Below are 20,647 nucleotides of genomic sequence, written 5' to 3' on the forward strand. Positions count from 1 at the left end.
GCTGCCACCCTGCCTGATTTTTTTAAATATCGCTCCTACACCCCGCGTTGCCCCCCCCCCCCCCCCCCAGTTTTCGCGCTCAGTATGTTAATACTGAGCATCGGTACAGGAAGGAAGAGACGCCAGAGTTTCTCAATGGCTGTCTCCTTCTCCCTGGCTGTGACACTCTCTGCTGTGATTGGACCGGGGCACAGCCAGCAAGAAGGAGACGCCCATTGAGAAACCCTGGCGTCTCCTCCTCCCTGTACCGATGCTCAGTATTAGCATACAGAGCGCGAAAACTGTGGGGGGCACAGTGGGGCGCAGGAGCGATATTTTCAAAAATCAGGCAGGGTGGTAGCAACAGCGGGAAGGGGGGGTACCCCCCTAGTATTTATCGCAATTAATACAAAACCATGAAAGGCCCTCTTTAAATGCACCTATTGACAAAAAAACATTGCACCCAGATGTGAAATGTTGGATTGCTGCAAAACTCGGCATGCAGTTATGTCTCAGGCAGATATGTAAATGATAACAGGCCTGGTCCGATTAGACACTGGGTCTTGCCACAAGAGGGATTGAAAGTACTTCCCCCACTGCCATATAAAAAGGCTCTAAAAGGCTACTTTTGGCTAGTGTACCTTTTGGTGAGAGATCGCTGACTGCTAGACATGCCTGTACGACGCATGCAACGTTTTGCCCCGTTTACAGACTTTGAGAGGTGGCACATCATTGGGCTGAGAAAATCAAAATGGTCGTTTCGAATAATTGCCTGACATTTAGGCTGTTCTGACCCAGTTCTTAGGAGGTGTTGGGAGCACTGGTTACGTGAGAGCACACACACACTTGGCGAGCATGCTCTGGATAGCCCAGACAGATCACAGGGAGAGCGGATCATTTGATTCACTGACAAGGGTGAGCAGCTACCACATTTTCATTCAGACACAGGTGGCATCTTCATTATACACCCCTGTCTCTGCCCGGACCATTTACAGGTTCATAGCAAAGGGAAAGTGCCCATTATGTGGCCATTGACAGACACTCATGAACTGCCTGGACATGGACACAGACCTGGATCATATTGTCTTAAGCAATATGTTTGGGAGTTGGGTTTGAGTATTGAGGCCTTGTGTGAGTGTTTCAATCCTGACATTGCTGTGGAGTGACACACTGCCTTAACTGCTGGTGTGATGAACTGGGGAGCCATCACATACGTCCCCCCCTAGTAGTGATATGAGGGACACTAACAGCTCAGTGATCAGTGCAGGACATCGGATGGCCACGTGTGTCGCCTCTCATGGCAGGGCTTCCAACTGACATTTTCAGCAGGATAATGCTTGACCACACACAGGAAGGAATTCCCAGGAATGTCCCCACCAGATTGTAACATCTCCTTGGCCTGCCTGGTGTCCAGATTTATTGCCAATCGAGCATTTACAGGACCAACTGGGAAGCCAGCTTTGGCAACCTACGAGTCTGCAGGATCTACAGACCCAAATGTGCAGCAGGATACCACACGGAACCTGTAGCCGGCATATGCTCAACCATATCTCATCTTATATCCAGGCTAGAGGTGACCCAACAGGGTACTAGTCTTCTTTCAATTGTACACTTTTCCAAAATAATCTTAGCCTTTTGCTCTAATATTGTTATCACTTACATATATCATCATTACATTCACAGTTTCGTTCCATTCCAACAACTCCTTCTCTGTGCAGTATTTTTTTGTCAATGAGTGTGTAAATATCTATATCATATATAGCATAGAGAGATAGAGGACGTGCTGGGCTCTCAAGTGAAAGTGATCGAATCGTCAAAATCCCCATGCAAAAAAAACAACTGAGTGCGAGTTTTGAGAAGAACATACCCATCTGGACAGGTCACTAGGCTATCAAAGTAAAAAAAGAAAATAATAGAATGAATGTTACTTTGCCTTAATAGATCATTTTACTATTACACAATAAACCTGCTTGGCCTGCTTGCAAAGACAGAATTTATACCAAGTAATTAACATTATATTTACATTAATGTTAAACCTCTTAATGTTCTACTTTAGAAACCACATTTAACATATTAACATAGAACCATATTTTATAAGGCCGAAAAAAGACATCTGTCCATCCAGTTCGGCCTGTCACCCTGCAAGTTGATCCAGAGGAAATACATTTTATAATAATCACAGCAGAAACGTAAAGGGCATTATCAGCGGCTCAGCAGATTTGTACCTATGACACTGGCTGACCTGTTACATGTGCACTTGGCAGCTGAAGGCATCTGTGTTGGTCCCATGTTCATATGTGCCCGCATTGTAGAAAGATCTGAGCCTCTAGGTATAACAGCAATGGCCCTGTTGCTCCTAAAGTCTCATTAGCATATACTAAGAAACCATTTTTCTCAGCAATGCGGCACACATAGGAACATGGGACCAACACAGATGCCTTCAGCTGCCAAGTGCACATGTAACAGGTCAGCCAGTGTCATAGGTACAAATCAGGACTGCAAGCTATGCTGCTTCAGCACTTTAACAATATCAATCATGTAAATATCAGTGAAATAAAGTCATAAATATAAAAATAAAAACAAATGCTCATGAGCACATTATGACCAATCAGGTCTCATTTCTCACTTTGCTATGGTAGGTTGTAAATGAAAGCAACAATACTATTGGTTGCTATGTAAAGATCATTCTACAGGGTGGGCCATTTATATGGATACACCTTAATAAAATGGGAATGGTTGGTGATATTAACTTCCTGTTTGTGGAACATTAGTATATGTGAGGGGGGAAACTTTTCAAGATGGGTGGTGACCATGGCCATTTTGAAGTCGGCCATTTTGAATCCAACTTTTGTTTTTTCAATAGGAAGAGGGTCATGTGACACATAAAACTTATTGGGAATTTCACAAGAAAAACAATGGTGTGCTTGGTTTTAACGTAACTTTATTCTTTCATGAGTTATTTACAAGTTTCTGACCAGCTTATAAAATGTGTTCAATGTGCTGCCATTGTGTTGGATTGTCAATGCAACCCTCTTCTCCCACTCTTCACACACTGATAGCAACACCGCAGGAGAAATGCTAGCACAGGCTTCCAGTATCCGTAGTTTCAGGTGCTGCACATCTCGTATCTTCACAGCATATAGATACGAGATGCGCAGCACCTGAAACTATGGATACTGGAAGCCTGTGCTAGCATTTCTCCTGCAGTGTTGCTAAGAATAAGAATATTGTTAATTGTGAATATGTAAACTGCCCCAAAATTGATGCCAATCCCCCCCTCCATAATGTTGCAGTCACTTAATTATTATTATTTTTTTTGGGGGGGGGGGGGCACATTGGGCATTATTTTTTCTTTTGTATACTGAGGTAAGTCAGCAGATAGATTACACTCAAAGATGTTCTTAATGTAAATCTGAATAAGTTCAAAAGCATTTACATTCCAACAAATCCTTTGCCATGTGCTACAGAGATATTTCTGCACATAACTATAAATCATCTTTGATAAACATTGAAGAAAACATCCAATATTCAAAAGTCGTGATAATTTAAAGGGAGTTTCCAAACCCTTTTCTTGCTGTCCGTGAGATGGAAAATTAGTGTTTGTATCCAGAGGCTGAAAGGTGCCCAACTTGTAGTTAGAGGAAGCTGTGATCCATTTAAAGATATCATTAGAACAGATAAGGATACAACAAGAATGCTTCCACTCATTGACCGCAAACAGATCTTACAAATCTTACAAAATGAGAAGGAAATGAAAAACAAACATATAGAAAAAAAAAAAATCATCATGCTGCTGGTCCAGAGTTCATGAGAAATAGAGACTGAAAATGTCCTAATGAATTATGAACAAGGCGAGTAGACAGAAGGTAAAGCTTTAACATGAGTGCTGTTAGACACCTCCATGAAAAATAAACAACAGCTTATATAACAGTTATAAAAATATGATCCCACGAATAAAATAATAACCTACAAGTCAATTAAAGTAAACAATCTGTAGTAACATTTAATGTATTCGATCTTTAACCTGTGGTTCTCCATCTACTCTAAAACTACAACTTCCACCATGTCCTGACAGCCACAGGTTGGCCAACACCGGTCTAGGGAATGGGCAATAGGAGTAACATTAAAGGGATTCTATAGTTAAAACTATAATATAAACTCATAATATTCTAATATGGTAGACCAAACCTTCCGCCACTTGAGGTGGCCATACAGCACACATTAGATAGTTGTCAGATAATCACTTGTGCTGCTAAAAGCCATTTTCCTGACTTTACCATAAACATGCACTTTCAACTCAAAGCATTCATGTTACTTTCAATAGGGAGAAGGGAATAAACCACTGAAATGCAATAATTTTCATCCTTTCTGACAGCAGATGTTGGGGACTGTTGGGAAGCCCCAATACACATTTGATCTGGTCATTCCCACCAAAATTGTCAGGTTTGGCTGACTGTTATCTAACATGTGCGGTGTGCCAAGAGGAGGGGAGAGGATAGTAACTGTAGTAGTGGCAATAATGGAGGTCGTAGTTACTCACTCTGTCACTCTCCTGGGTCATGCAGTTATTAGATGGGCACACCTTTCTTCCTTTTGGAGATCTCTCTGGCTTTGGGAATTCTCCTACCTGATGCTGGTTTGTGGTGCTCTTGGTGGTGTTAGAGTTCGAAGTGTGAGACAGGGTTCCCTGAAACTTGGGGCAATGATGCACTGTGATGCTGATGGTGTTGGTTTATACACAATGATGAGGTCAGGTTTTAAGCAACATTTCCACTGTACTTTACTGAATCAGTTCAATAAATGGCTCACATAAGCACTGGGCACATTAAGCACTGGGCACAGTCTCTGAACAGTGTCTTTCTGTCCTTTTGGTAAGATGGGGAACCCGGAAGCTATTTACTCCCACCAGTATGCAGAGAAGTATGTAGCCTGAATATAGGTGTGTTACCTTTCTATGACAAATGCTCTGCAATCCGTGTATCACTGCTGAACTTTCTGCTTCATTCAGTGAACTCTTTTCCCTCAAGGACTGGCACATATACTGAAGCTCTGACTGCTTATGATGCACAGAGAAACATCTCCCTTTGCTACTATTTTCTCTGCTCTTAGGTCTTTACTCATCCACAGCCCACACTAGACTGAAGCAACTTCCTCCTAGACAGGAAGAGGTGGTACAAGCTCAGGCTAGCAACAGTAGCTAGGAACCTCCCACTCAATATACAGCCAATGGGACATACACAATACATAAGGTACAGTACATTAACTTGTATGTGTGTGGCCAGCATTAGTTTGAAAGCAAGTATATGTAATTTCAGCAACGTTTGAGCAGTGCATGTACTCTAGATCCATTTTTGGAACTGGCTGCCTTCACAAAGGAAAGCTTTAACCTTCTGACCACTTTTGGGATCCATTTCCCTTGAAGGAAAACAAATGACTACTAAAAAAACCTATGTACTTTATAAACCCCCAACAAAATAAATTAACAAAGCAAATAAATCAAGCAATCTACTGTCTGTCTATGGTCAATCTTAGCTTCTCCTGTTACCAGATGCATTCCTATTGATGTGTGACCAGGAGGAACTGGTAAAATAACACAGGAAGTTCCAAGTCACAGATACGGTGTCCTCACCACATTCTGTCAGTAGGAGCATATATCTATGGGAAATTACCCATTTTCTTGGCTTGGCTGCTCTTGAAAGGATGAGTAAAAATGATAATCTGTTAACTGCGTCTGAGATCCAGTTTGGACAGCTGGTGAAAAAATCTGTATGCAAGATGAATCTCCTGCTCGCTTAGGCATATCAAATGAAGCCAATGACAATGTTACTTCTCTACATCATCCATTCTAGACTGTCATACTATGAACTGTGCAGGAACTAACATAGTAAGGTGAATGTTTCTTTCAAATATAAAATATTTTCACTTTTACCCAGCACTGAAGAAAGATATTGGTGATCATGCATGAGTCATTTGTTCCACATTGTCGTCTTCACTGTGTAGGCCCTGAATTTAAAATCTACAATATATATTTGAAAATCTACTCTTCTTTAAGGAATCTTTCCTCTTCCTCCACATGCGATAGTCTGTGTGGGGCAGGGAGAGAGGTGTGCAGGAGCATAGGTCTCTCACCGATCCAGCAAAGTGCTGTACGAGCGCTCTGCCGGATCAGTAAGGAGGCAGCCAGGAAGGCCTGGCACTGCTGGACCTCCCTGACTGCACACAATAAGATGCACACACTTTTTAAATGTTTTTTTTCTTACTAAAAGTGCATCTTATAGTCCGAAAATAAGTAGGTTTGGTCCTTACTAGATTCTGGAACAGTTGTGAGGACGCTAGTGAGGTTAGTCCATGATACGGAGCATGACTTGTAGGGGTTGTCTAAAATAATTAAAGTGAAAAATATTGCTGATTTCTTGAAAAAAAAACAGTACTACATCTGTTCACAGGTTGTGTGCGGTATTGTAGCTTAGGCTGCTTTCACATCTGTGCCAGAAGCTCCATTGGCATTCGTTAAAAAATTCTGCATGCAGGACTTTTTTCTCTGCTAAAAAAAATTCACCTGAAGCCTAACGGATCCCATTACAGTCAACAGGGTCTGTTAGGCTTCATTGGCTTCAGCTATGTGCCGAATCCAAGATTTTCGTCCTATAATGGAGCAGAAGAACAGGAATAAGGCCCCTTTCACATGGGCAAAAATTCCGCGCGGGTGCAATGGGTGAGGTGAACGCATTGCACCCGCACTGAATCCGGACCCATTCACTTCAATGGGGCTGTGTAAATGAGCGGTGATTTTCACGCATCACTTGTGCGTTGCGTGAAAATCGCAGCAAGCTTATATTGTGCGTTTTTCACGCAATGCAGGCCCCATATAAGTGAATTGGGCTGCGTGAAAAGTGCAAGTGCGGATGCAGTGCGATTTTCACGCACTTGGTTGCTAGGAGTCGATCGGGATGGGGACTTAATCTTTATAATTTTCCCTTAAAACATGGTTATAAGGGAAAATAATAGCATTCTTAATACAGAATGCTTAGTAAAATGTCCATTGAGGGGTTAAAAATAATAAACAAATTTAACTCGCCCCATCCACTTGGTCGCGTAGCTGATCTCCTCTTCTTTCTACTTTCTTCAGTACCTGGCTAAAGGACCTTTGATGACGTCACTGCGCTCATCACATGGTCCATCACCTTGGTCCAGCACAGTGACATCACCAAAGGTCCTTTAGCCAGGTCCTGAAGAAAGTAGAAAGAGGAGATCTGCTACTCGACCAAGTGGATGGGGTGAGTTAAATTTGTTTATTATTTTTAACCCCTCAATGGACATTTTACTAAGCATTCTGTATTAAGAATGCCATTATTTCCCCTTATAACCATGTTATAAGGGAAAATAATAAAATCTACACAACACCTAACCCAAACTCGAACTTCTGTGAAGAAGTCCGGATTCGGGTTTGGGTACCAAACATGGCAATTTTTCTCACGCGCGTGCAAAACGCATTAAAACGCTTTGCACTTGCGCGAAAAAATCTCACATTTTCCTGCAACGCACCCGCATCTTGTACGGCTCTAACACGCGACGCCCGTGTGAAAGAGGCCTAAGAAGTGCAGATGTGAAAACAGCCTTAGGATGCCTTCACACCCGGCAGATTTTGTGGCATAACGTTCTGAGACTGAAAATCAGTTTCAATCCCCTGAATGGGGCTTGCAGAAATCCATGTTATTGCAGCCCGATTCAAATGAATGGAACAGATTTTCAGTCGCAGAATTTTCTGCCACAAAATGTGCCCCGTGTGAAGGCACCCTTAGGCCCCTTTCACACGGGCGAGTATTCCGCGCGGATACGATGTGTGAGTTGAACGCATTGCACCCGCACTGAATACCGACCCATTCATTTCTATGGGGCTGTTCACATGAGCGGTGATTTTCACGCATCACTTGTGCGTTGCGTGAAAATCGCAGCATGCTCTATATTCTGCGTTTTTCACGTAACGCAGGCCCCATAGAAGTGAATAGGGTTGCGTGAAAATCGCAAGCATCCGCAAGCAAGTGCGGATGCGCTGCGATTTTCACGCACGGTTGCTAGGAGACGATCGGGATGGGGACCCGATCATTATTATTTTCCCTTATAACATGGTTATAAGGGAAAATAATAGCATTCTGAATACAGAATGCATAGTAAAATAGCGCTGGAGGGGTTAAAAAAAATAATAATAATTTAACTCCCCTTAATCCACTTGATCGCAAAACCCGGCATCTCCTTCTGTCTTGATCTTAGCTCTGTGCAGCAACAGGACCTGTGGTGATATCACTCCGGTCATCACATGATCCATCACCATGGTAAAAGATCATGTGATGACCAGAGTGACGTCACCACAGGTCCTGTTGCTGCACACAGCTAAGATCAAGACAGAAGGAGATGCCGGCTTCGCGATCAAGTGGATTAAGGTGAGCGCTATTGTACTATGCATTCTGTATTCAGAATGCTATTATTTTCCCTTATAACCATGTGCTCTTGCACAGTACACTGTATGGTAATTGAGAGACCCAATTGGCTGATTGGCTAATCAGGTCCAAATTGAACAGGAGTTCTGATGGGTTGATCAGGTGTCGAAGCACCCATTCTCTTGTTAGGCTGCTTGCACACTCTGCAGATTTTGTTGCATAATTTTCCACCAGTGAAAATCAGTTCTATTCATTTAAATGGGGCGGCAAGCACGCAGATTTCTGCACGCGAATGCTACCGATTTTTAGTTCTTCAACAAAATCCTTAGGCTACATACACACGACCACTGTGCGTTTTGCGGTCCTTAAAATTGCGGATCCGCAAAACACGGATGGCGTCCGTGTGCGTTTCACAATTCCACAAAACGGACAAGAATAGGACAGGTTATATATTTTTTGCGAGGCCATGGAACGAAGCAACGGATGCGGACCAAAACAACGGCCGTGTGCATGAGGCCTTACACGTTCAGGTTTTTTATTCTGTTTTTGAAGCCAAAGCCAAAAGGGGTATGTTCACGAGTAGGTTTTTCAACATGGATTGTGCTGTGGATTCCGTGCTGAAAATGCTTGGAAATCGTTTGTTGATTTACAGGGCACAGTTATTTTTTTTTGCTTAGAGTTTTGGAAACCTCAATGCAGAAAAAAGATGTGACCTGTTCATTCTTGGTGCTGATTCCGCGTCAAATCCACATGACATGAGCTCACTACATCATATGATCCAGTGAGTTCCTATCTGGCCACGGGTCTATTGTGCTTTGCTCATATCGTCATTTGGGCCGGCACACCAAGAGTTTGAGTTGTGTATTAGTGTGTCATTCTGTGATGTACTTTGAATTGTAAAGTGTATTATATGTAATATGTTGGCGCTATATAATTAACAATTATTATCAAATTTTTCTGTTTTTTTCCTCACTCCCGTCAATAAAATGGGCTTTAGTCACCCTCAAAACTGGATCTGTGCTGAGATTCTCATATTGGGCACACGGATCCAATGTATGAAAGGCTCCACTGACTTCTATGGTCAGTATGCTATCCGTTTCAAAGCCAAGCCACACCAATACTTTAGTGCAAGTTATATTTCAATATAATTAAAAAAAATTGACAGTTTCTGTAAAATTTCCGTATAACTGAAAGAATATTGGACATTTATATATTTTTATATAACTAAATTGGACGTTTGGTCTGGTGATATGTTATAAGAAACTTACCCCTTCTTGGCCATTTGCCGTTGTGTTTGCCAGCATTTCTTGAAGGGCCCTGACAGAAAGGGACTGCTCCAGCACAAAATTACATATGCAAAGGTCAGGAGGAACATACTGTGGAGATAAAACACAAAAACGGCATTAATAAGCGCCACTACGTGAGTACCACGTTCAAGAAATTAATTGCAAGTTGCAAGAGTTATATACAGTAATTGTCAATAAACAGTAGACTTTATTACAATACAAGCACTTGTGTCAGGTGCCTCATGACACAGTTTTTAACTGGTGTGCAATTTACATTTCTGGAACTTCTTTTTCCTTTGGCCAAAATCCAGTGGAAATGCTGCAAGGCTGTTGTGTTTCAGTGTAATCAAAATGCATTAAAAAAGGAGCTTATAGGGGTTGTTTGAGATTTTGATGACCTGTCCTCAGGTTCCTCTCCTCTGGTGGCCACGGCAGCCTCTTCCTAGGCCATTGATGTGATGTTCATCCGTCACATTGTCTAGATGCAGCTCTGTCCTAATCCAGTGACCAGGGCTGAGGTGCAATACCAAGCACAGCCGTCATATAATGTACGGCACTGGGTTTGGTGAGCAGCGAGAAGGTCACAGCACTCACCAAAGAGTTCTTCAAACAGCTGATCGGTGGCATTGTCAGTAATCAGACCCCCACTGATCAGATATATTAAGGGCAGGCCATCAATATCAAAATGTCAGACAATCCCTAACCTTGGCTTAAATTGGGTCTCTAGGATCAAGCAATACTTCTTCAAAGCACCCCAAGAGATAGAAGTTCTCTTAAAGTATAACTGTCGTATTTTTTTTAATTTTTTTTGGAGTATTGGATTGTGGTGATTAATATCTCCTTGGTGGCCCTATTTCAACTTTTCACTGTGTATTCAATTACCCCTTAATTCCACATTTTTGTTCCCTGTACTGCCTACTTTTACCTCTGCTTAAAATCAGGTTGCTATGCAGGGTCCGTCTATGTGTTGAAGGACGGAGGAGCAGAAGCACGCAGCCTGCAGGGTCAGATTACTGACAGCCAGGGAGTGTAAGTAAGTGATGAAAGCCAGGTCCTCCCCAGCAGTTGATAACAGTGCCTGGGCTGTGTGCACTTCTCCCTGTCCCTGCGCTTGGCAGACGCTCCCTCACTCAGCAGACTTGGACAATGCAGAGCCTCTGCCGTCTGCTCAGTGTATACATGAAAGCAACATGTGGTAAGAGGACCCCTTTGTGCTGCAGGAGATTAACCCTTTAGGGGGGAGGGCTCTGGTTACTGACACTTTTGGGGGGTTATTGTTACTGGCTAATGAGGGCAGAAGGGATTAGCCTCAGGGTGAGGGCAGTGGCGGCTGTAACTGATTCTGGAATATCATGTTATTAGTAACTACATATATGAAAATTGAAATTAGGGTCCAAGTGTGACAGTTATCCTTTAAAGTTCAATTTTCCATCTGAAAAGCTGCATGAGGGCTTTTTCTTTTCAGGACAAGTAGTATTTAAAGTTTCCACTCTGGTACTAAGAGGTCTTGTTACTAACAACAACCATACAGAGACCATTGGGGTCATTTATCAAACTGGTGTAAAGTAGAACTGGCTTAATTGCCCATAACAACCAAACAAGCCTTTCATTTTTGACAGCTCCTTTGGAAAATGAAAGGTGGACTCTTACTGGTCGCTATGGGCAACTACAAGCCAGTTCTACTTTACACCATTTTGATAAATGACCCCACATGTGTCTTTTTTTTAGTTTTCAGAAAATAAAAGCTGGACTTCATTAAAGGGGGTGTCTCAATTCAGAAAATGGCATTTATCATGTACAGAAAGTTAATACCAGGCCCTCACTAATGTATTGTAATTGTCCATATTGCCTTCTTTCTGGCTTTATTCATTTTCCCATCACATTATACACTGCTCCAGGGGTTACGACCACCCTGCAATCCAGCAGGGGTGGCCATGCTTGCATAATGTAGCAAAAAACACTGGCCTTTCTGGTGGCTGGGATGGGGCGGGGCTTGCATAGGCACACATGCGCAGCAGCTCCTGTCCTGACCACCTCATATCTGTGCTGCAGCGATACAAGCGGTGTATAATGGGATGGAAAAATGAATCTAGCCAGCAAAGGAGGCAATATGGATAATGACAATACATTAGTGCCTTGTATTAACTTTCTCTACATGATAAATGCTATTCGCTGAAGTGAGACACCCCCTTTAAAGTTACTATGGAGAGTGCTGCTTGCTGTCTGAGACATATTTGAAGCTTAAAGGGGTTGTGGCACTTTAGCAAACGGCATTTATCATGTAGAGAAAGTAAATAGAAGACACTTACTAATGTATTGTGATTGTCCATATTGCTTACCTTGCTGGCTGGATTCATTTTTCCATCACATTATACATTGCTCGTTTCCATGGTTATGACCACCCTGCAATCCATCAGTAGTGGCTGTGCTTTCACACTATAGGAAAAAGCATCAGCCTCTCTGGTGGCCGGGACCATGGGAGCGCACATAGGCTAGTGCTTTATCCTAAATTGTGCAAACACAACCCCCACTGATGGATTGCAGGGTGGTCTGTAACCATGGAAACGAGCAGTGTATAATGTGATGGAAAAATCAATCCAGCCAGCAAAGGAAGCAAGATTGAAAATAACAATATAATAGTAAGTGGCTTGTATTAACCCTTAGTGACCAGCCTGTTTTGGGCCTTACTGACCAAGCGTTTTTCTTCCTTTTTTCATTGTCGCATTTTTCTGTCTGAGGGCTTGTTTTTTTCGGGACAAGTTGTAGTTTTTAATGGCGCCATTTTGGGGTACTGATAATTTTCTGATTAACTTTTATTAACTATTTCTAGGAGGGAGATTGGAAAAACAGCAATACTGCCACTGCGTTTTTACGTTATAAATTTTACAGCGTTAATTTTTTGGTATAAATAACATAATATCTTTATTCTCTGGGTCAGTACAATTACAGTGATACCAAATACATATAGTTTTTTTTTTACGTTTTACAACTTTTTTGCAATAAAACCCCCTTTTTTTCATATGTGTCTCAAAGGAGTGTGCAATCTATGTATGTAACAAAAGACACAAGAAATGTCAAGTATTAGGGTACTTTCACACTAGCGTTTTTCTTTTCCGGCATAGAGTTCCGTCACAGGGGCTCAATACCGGAAAAGAACTGATCAGGCATATCCCCATGCATTCTGAATGGAGAGTAATCCGTTCAGTTTGCATCAGGATATCTTCAGTTCAGTCGTTTTGACTGATCAGGCAAAAGAGAAAACCGTAGCATGCTACGGTTTTTTCTCCGGCGAAAAAAACTGAAGACCTGCCTGAACGCCGGATCCGGCATTTTTTCCCATAGGAATGTATTAGCGGAATGCCGGATCCGTCGTTCCGGCATGCGCATGCGCAGATCGGTAAAAATGCGAAAAATGTACAAGACGGATCCGTCGGTCCGCATGACAAGCGGAGAGACGGATCCGTCCTTGCAATGCATTTGTGAGACGGATCCGCATCCGGATCCGTCTCACAAATGCTTTCAGGCAGCGGCAGATCGGCGGATCCGGCGGCCAGTTCCGACGACGGAACTGCCCGCCGGATCACACTGCCGCAAGTGTGAAAGTAGCCTTAGTTCTAAGGGTACTTTCACACTTGCGGCAGAGGATTCCGGGAGGCAATCCGGACGCAAACTGATGCATTTGTGAGACGGATCCGGATGCGGATCCATCTCACAAATGCATTGCAATACCGGATCCGTCTCTCCAGTGTCATCGGGAAAACAGATTAATTTTTTAGAATTGTGCAGACCGGAAAGCCGGGTCCGTTTTGCTGGAACACTTAATGCCGGATTCGGCACTAATACACTTCAATGTAAATTAATGCTGATCCGGCATTCCAGCAAGTGATCAGTATTATTGGCCGGAGAGAAAACTGCATAATGTTGCGGTATTTTCTCCATCCCAAAAAACGTAAGAGGGACTAAACTGATGCATCCTGAACGGAATGCTCTCCATTAGGATAAAACTGATCAGTTTTTTTTTCCGGTACTGAGCCCCGAGGACGGAACTCAATACCGGAAAACTTTAACGAGAGTGTGAAAGTACACATGGTCCTCCATTATGCTACAAACATACTTACACAAGCCCATGAACTCAATGCTAATAATCATTTGCAAAGGATCCCAACCCAGAGATACCTAAATAGGAGATAATGCACACTACAAGCAAGAAAAGGCAATGGAAGGCCCCCAAGAGGACGCAAGGCGAAACGCACGTCGGGGTTGGTGTCCCCTGAGCTCCTGGTCTGTATATGTCTCTCTTATTGTGCTACTTGTTAATACTGTTCATTGCCCTCCCATTGCCTTTTCTTGCTTGTAGTGTGTATTATCTCCTATTTAGGTATCTCTGGGTTGGGATCCTTCTCAAATGATTATTGGTATTGAGTTCATGGGCTTGTGTAAGTATGTTTGTAGCATAATGGAGGACCATGTGTAGTTAGAACTAATACTTGACATTTCTTGTGTCTTTTGTTACATACATAGATTGCACACTCCTTTGAGACTCATGTGCTGACCTATTGTGGCTGGGGGAACCGTTTTTTGTCATGGCACTTTCCTGTATTGCTGCTAGTTTATTTATCACTGTGTGTTGTATGTCTTTGTATTAATAAAGGATGAAGTTACATTATATGTGTGTTCTTCTCATTTTTGGTGGGTGTCTGAAATAAAGCAAGAGTTTGGACATTAAACCCATGTCTGCAAAGATGTCTGTGAGTGTGACCCCCTGAAAAGAGATGATCCCTTACAGTACGCATTAAATAATTTCTTCAGTTGTACTCTGATCTGCTGTGTACAACCTTCCCTGTTGGTATCTCTAAAACACTGGCCTACCATAAGAGGAGCACAAGTAGAGCAGAGAGAGCTCATAGCTGCTGAACATGGGGGATGTTGGATCTACTATATTTCAGAAGCGGCATCACCGCTTCCTACTTAAGCTGCAGAATCCTCAGCAGCAAAATTTTAAGACATTTTTGATGAAGATAATGTAAAAAGCTAGTTCTTTTTCCATTTATAAGAAATGAACCATCTATACAAATTCAATGTGACGTTGCCCTTGGCTTTTAGCCTTCAAAACAGAGTACATGTCACCAAACATGTCACTGGGAGATCCAAGGGCAGTTCGCCACCGTCTAGATGCTGCAATCAAGTTTCCATATCTCAGGCTCCTAGATCCCTGTAGGTGTCATAAAAGTGAGGTGGAATATTGGCGCTAGCTGCCTTGAAATTTCAGGTTTTATGTGAAGATACTGTGACATCATGAGCCCATTTGTCTTCTTAGGTGTCTCACACAATATCTGTTGGAAACAGAATTTATTGTCGTCCTCCCCCACGTGTCTCACAAACTCCTACTCTATTCTTTACACTCAACAACTGTGCAGTCATATGTAGAATATCTATTACACAAATAAAGTGCTTCAAGGTCATCAAATAGGATGCTATCAAAAGGCCTCCTACTGCATGATGTGTATGATCACAGAGCTACCATTAAGTTGATATACACATATTTGACCGCTTCCTGACGCAGCTAATTTCAATTTCTGCATTTTTGATTTTCACTCGCTGCCTTCCTGGAGCCATAACTTTTTTAATTTTATGTTCATGCGGCAATGCCCATGATGTTGATTTTCTTTTTTTTTTTTATTATTTAAGCATTTTTACTTTCATCAGATTGCAATTTGTATAGAGTAATGGAATTTTCTACATTATCCTATACAGAAATTTCTATATTACAATTCAGTGCTGCCACCTGCTGGCCTAAATTGTAATATACAAGTAATGAGCCTGGAAGCCTAGTACAGACTCAGGCTCATTATGTACATGGAATGCCTTACCTGATTTCCGCTCGGGGGAGGTGTTCCTACCCAGGAAATGTGTTCTTCCGGCTGCTCAGATGCTGTGGTCACCATGGCATCTGATGGGTTAAATGTCTGCGATTGGTATTAGCGCTGATCATGGACATTCTCATCAGGTGTCTGCTGTATGAAACAGCATGCACCCGCTAGCTATGGTGCTCGCTTTGGAGTTGGCGCTATCTTTAAAGACTCGACATCTGATGTCGGGAAGTGGTTAGTCAGACTAGAGCGGTGACAAGTAAATAAATGTCTGTATGCTGTATATTTACAGTATAACATTGGTAATTATTTAATATGCACTAGATGTACCAATGAATACACCACAGTGGTACAGCTTCTAAAATAAGAGAATGATGAGAACGACATTAAGGGCACGGTCACACTTGGCATATAACTATGCAGATTTTCTGCAGCGGAATTGTGTGTAGGAAAATTTGCAGCGAGTACAGTTGAAGCAAAGTGGATAAGATTTCGAAAAATATCATCCATGCGATGCAGTAAGTTTCCACAATGGAATCCACACATGACTTGACATGTTGTCCGAGTCTGAAATCCACTGAAAATTATGCCGTGGATTTCCACCACGGATTTCACCATGTTGAATGCTGAGGGTGAAATCCGCAGCACATCCATGTCAAAAGTGCACACCATACACAGCTGATTAAGGTCAGTTGAACTTGCCAATTTACTAATGTATTGTAAGGCCCCTTTCACACGAGCAAATTTTCAGCGTGGGTACAATGTGTGATGTGAACCCATTGCACCCGCACTGAATCCTGACCCATTCATTTCAATGGGTCTGTGTACATGAGCGTTTTTTTCACTCATCAGTTCTGCGTTTTTCACGCAGCCCTAGCCCCATAGAAGTGAATGGGGCTTCAGTGAAAAACACATTGCATCCGGAAGCAAGTGTGGATGAAATGCGTTTTTTCACTGATTGTTGCTAAGAGATGTTGTTTGTAAACCTTCAGTTTTTTATCACTTGCGTGAAAAATGCATCAAAACGCATTGCACTTGCACGGAAAAAACTGAACAACTGAACGCAATTGTAGATAGAACTGACTGAACTTTCTTGCAAAATGGTGCGAGTTTCGCTGAACCCTGAAAGCATCCGGACCTAAACCATCACGCTCGTGTGAAAGAGGCCTAAAGGGGGACAGGATGGATTGGGCAGTTGGATTTCAACATGCCTAGTCTATCTTTTCCTGGGGAGATTAGCCCACCTCCAGAGGTTTCTGGCACGGGATCCCCATTCACAACACATGCATTCTTGGCAGAAGGGGAACAGGAGATAAAGCTGTTGGACAAATAAGGGTTTGCCCAAAAACGTTATAGTTCACAATTCAGTCTACGTTGCTTTGGCAGACCCATTCCAAACAACAGGGATGAGCTCTTGAAATGCAATGCAACCTGAAAGGATTTTCACTTTGTACATCCCATTATTGTGCAATGCCTGGTGTTAAGACTACACTTCCCAAAACCCAAATCACGTTCTGTGCAGACACTGAGCCAGACGCAAATAGAGGAGGATGTGAAGAGTTCAGGATGATTAGTACCGGCTGAAACTCAGGATCAATAAAAAGTATATGAAGCAAACAAATTGTAAAGTTTTTTTTTAAAGATCTTTATACTGTAGGCAGATTACATCAAGATGTGAAATGAAACTGGGAGTATACACTTACCCAGGCTCGGACTGGCCCACAAGGGTGGCCCCCTAGTCCCCCACCCCCTGCACAAGTGGCACATAACACAGTAGTCTTACTGTACTACATACATATATTCAATGTACAGCATCTAAACCAGCCTGTGTTCATATAGAAAAACGTGATAGATTATTATAGAAACTCCCCAGTTTATTATTATAGACCCGATCAGAGCGGAGATTATTTCTAGGTGTAGAGGACGTTACCAGTGTCCTCCTCTCCCCCTGCAGGGACCCCCATATTCAATCATCTGGTAGCATCTTGCTGCTTTGTGAGCAGATAATATTTAAATGTATCCGTACGGTGGGCCCCGAAATAAATTTTACTGGTGGGCCCTAGGCACCCCAGTCCGACTGCACTTACCATTCACCAACATAATAAAAAAAATAGGTAGATTTTATGTACATAGGGGCAGAACATTGAATCTTTGCCTAGGGAAAAAGAAATCATAGCTCAGCTATAACTGAGCAATAGGCAAACACTTAATAAAGCCAGATCCCGACTGCAACAGAAAGAAATCCTCTGGAAACAGCTCTATTATATAGTTTCTAAGCCCGTCTCCCAGCTTTTGCTTTATACTACGACAATCAGAGCCCGAAAATATGTTTTTCAGTTCTGTCATGCTATCTGGATTTCTTTTCAAATGGCTGACACAGTATCATTACTTTGTGACCTTCACCAAGTACTTCACCCTCCTTCCAAATGTAAAATTAGAACTTGACGGAGCAGCGCTGTATTAGCTTCTTGTATACTTGTCAATGTGATGATTGAGAGAAGGGTTTCGAGCTGAATCAGCAGGTGTACTCCTCATTCTCGATACTCCAATGTGTATGAGCCCAGAACACTCAAACGTGTTTTCATACTTTTATTCTAACCAAAACTTCAACCACTAGAATGCATATCCATATCCAGTTACTCCCAAACAGGACACAGCTCACACATACAGTTGGCGTCCCTCCAGGATTAATACAGGTCATGAATGGAGGGCTTTTTTTCCTATCAGGTCATACGGGGGCCAGACATTGGCACAAAAGCCTTTTAGATGCAGATATCACACGTGGGTGTTGGTATTCAACAGATGCTAATGTCATTAAGTATGAATGTTTTACCATAGTAACATCTCTACACAGATACTTCTGTAATCAGTGCGAGCAAGGGCTTCCCTGAAGCACAGTAGGTGCCGGTCAAAAAATAATGAGGTGACAAGTTCAATCCAAGGCTGGGTTCACATGACATGTTTAACATATATCTGGGAAAATAAGGATGCAAAAACATAGTACACTGCGCTTTTCCATACTGAGGTGTCTGCCCAAAAAGTTACATGTTAATGTATATATATATATATATATATATATATATATATATATACACATACAGGTCATTCTCAAAAAATGTACTGATAAACATTATACTTTCATATATTTTAGATTCATTACACACCAACTGAAGTAGTTCAAGCCTTTTATTGTTTTAATATTGATGATTTTGGCATACAGCTCATGAAAACCCAAAATTCCTATCTCAAAAAATTAGCATATTTCATCCGACCAATAAAATAAAAGTGTTTTTAATACAAAAAAAGTCAACCTTCAAATAATTATGTTCAGTTATGCACTCAATACTTGGTCGGGAATCCTTTTGCAGAAATGACTGCTTCAATGCGGCGTGGCATGGAGGCAATCAGCCTGTGGCACTGCTGAGGTGTTATGGAGGCCCAGGATGCTTCGATAGCGGCCTTAAGCTCATCCAGAGTGTTGGGTCTTGCGTCTCTCAACTTTCTCTTCCCAATATCCCACAGATTCTCTATGGGGTTCAGGTCAGGAGAGTTGGCAGGTCAATTGAGCACAGTAATACCATGGTCAGTAAACCATTTACCAGTGGTGTTGGCACTGTGAGCAGGTGCCAGGTCGTGCTGAAAAATGAAATCTTCATCTCCATAAAGGTTTTCAGCAGATGGAAGCATAAAGTGCTCCAAAATCTCCTGATAGCTAGCTGCATTGACCCTGCCCTTGATAAAACACAGTGGACCAACACCAGCAGCTGACATGGCACCCCAGACCATCACTGACTGTGGGTACTTGACACTGGACTTCAGGCATTTTGGCATTTCCCTCTCCCCAGTCTTCCTCCAGACTCTGGCACCTTGATTTCCGAATGACATGCAAAATTTGGCTTTCATCCGAAAAAAGTACTTTGGACCACTGAGCAACAGTCCAGTGCTGCTTCTCTGTAGCCCAGGTCAGGCGCTTCTGCCGCTGTTTCTGGTTCAAAAGTGGCTTGACCTGGGGAATGCGGCACCTGTAGCCCATTTCCTGCACACGCCTGTACACGGTGGCTCTGGATGTTTCTACTCCAGACTCAGTCCACTGCTTCCGCAAGTCCCCCAAGGTCTGGAATCGGTCCTTCTCCACAATCTTCCTCAGGGTCCGGTCACCTCTTCTCGTTGTGCAGCGTTTTCTGCCACACTTTTTCCTTCCCACAGACTTCCCACTGAGGTGCCTTGATACAGCACTCTGGGAACAGCCTATTCGTTCAGAAATTTCTTTCTGTGTCTTACCCTCTTGCTTGAGGGTGTCAATGATGGCCTTCTGGACAGCAGTCAGGTCGGCAGTCTTACCCATGATTGCGGTTTTGAGTAATGAACCAGGCTGGGAGTTTTTAAAAGCCTCAGGAATCTTTTGCAGGTGTTTAGAGTTAATTAGTTGATTCAGATGATTAGGTTAATAGCTCGTTTAGAGAACCTTTTCATGATATGCTAATTTTTTGAGATAGGAATTTTGGGTTTTCATGAGCTGTATGCCAAAATCATCAATATTAAAACAATAAAAGGCTTGAACTACTTCAGTTGGTGTGTAATGAATCTAAAATATATGAAAGTCTAATGTTTATCAGTACATTACAGAAAATAATGAACTTTATCACAATATGCTAATTTTTTGAGAAGGACCTGTATATATATATATATATATACTGTGACACAGTGAGGGGTTGTGTCTGGCAAGGCAAGTTGTCAGGATTCGAACCAGTGACCATCCATGTCTCAGGCAGTAGCTCTAGCCACTAGACTACCAACCCTTCTGGACATTTCCTTCTACTGAACTCTTTGATCTACCTTGTTCCAGCCTTGCCTTGTTAATCTCTGTGATTCCTTGCACCTACTACTTCCTCTTTATAAGCCCAGCCTCTTGCACCAGATCCCTGCTGGTTATTGTTCTTCTGGACTTGATCCTGCTGCATCTACCGCTGTTCCTCTGTTGCTACTGCTACCAACTTGACTATTGCCGACATCGGAATTGTCCCCGACTACTCTTCTGCTTGTCCCTACCAACTGAACTGCTACCACCGTTCCC

General features: G+C 42.4%; 1 protein-coding gene across 5 annotated transcripts in view; it reads right to left on the minus strand.

Annotated features, from left to right (window-relative positions):
* RYR3 (ryanodine receptor 3) overlaps window positions 1–20,647 on the minus strand; it is a 684,284-nt gene that overhangs the window by 496,805 nt on the left and 166,832 nt on the right. For all 5 annotated transcript variants that reach the window (XM_044272379.1, XM_044272378.1, XM_044272377.1 and 2 more), the window contains exon 3: window positions 9,686–9,793. In XM_044272379.1, coding sequence (XP_044128314.1) covers window positions 9,686–9,793 — 108 coding nt within the window. The remainder of the gene's footprint in view (window positions 1–9,685; window positions 9,794–20,647) is intronic.

This window comes from Bufo gargarizans, chromosome 11 (genome assembly GCF_014858855.1).
Source record: "Bufo gargarizans isolate SCDJY-AF-19 chromosome 11, ASM1485885v1, whole genome shotgun sequence".
In the NCBI taxonomy this organism is placed as follows: Eukaryota; Metazoa; Chordata; class Amphibia; order Anura; family Bufonidae; genus Bufo; species Bufo gargarizans.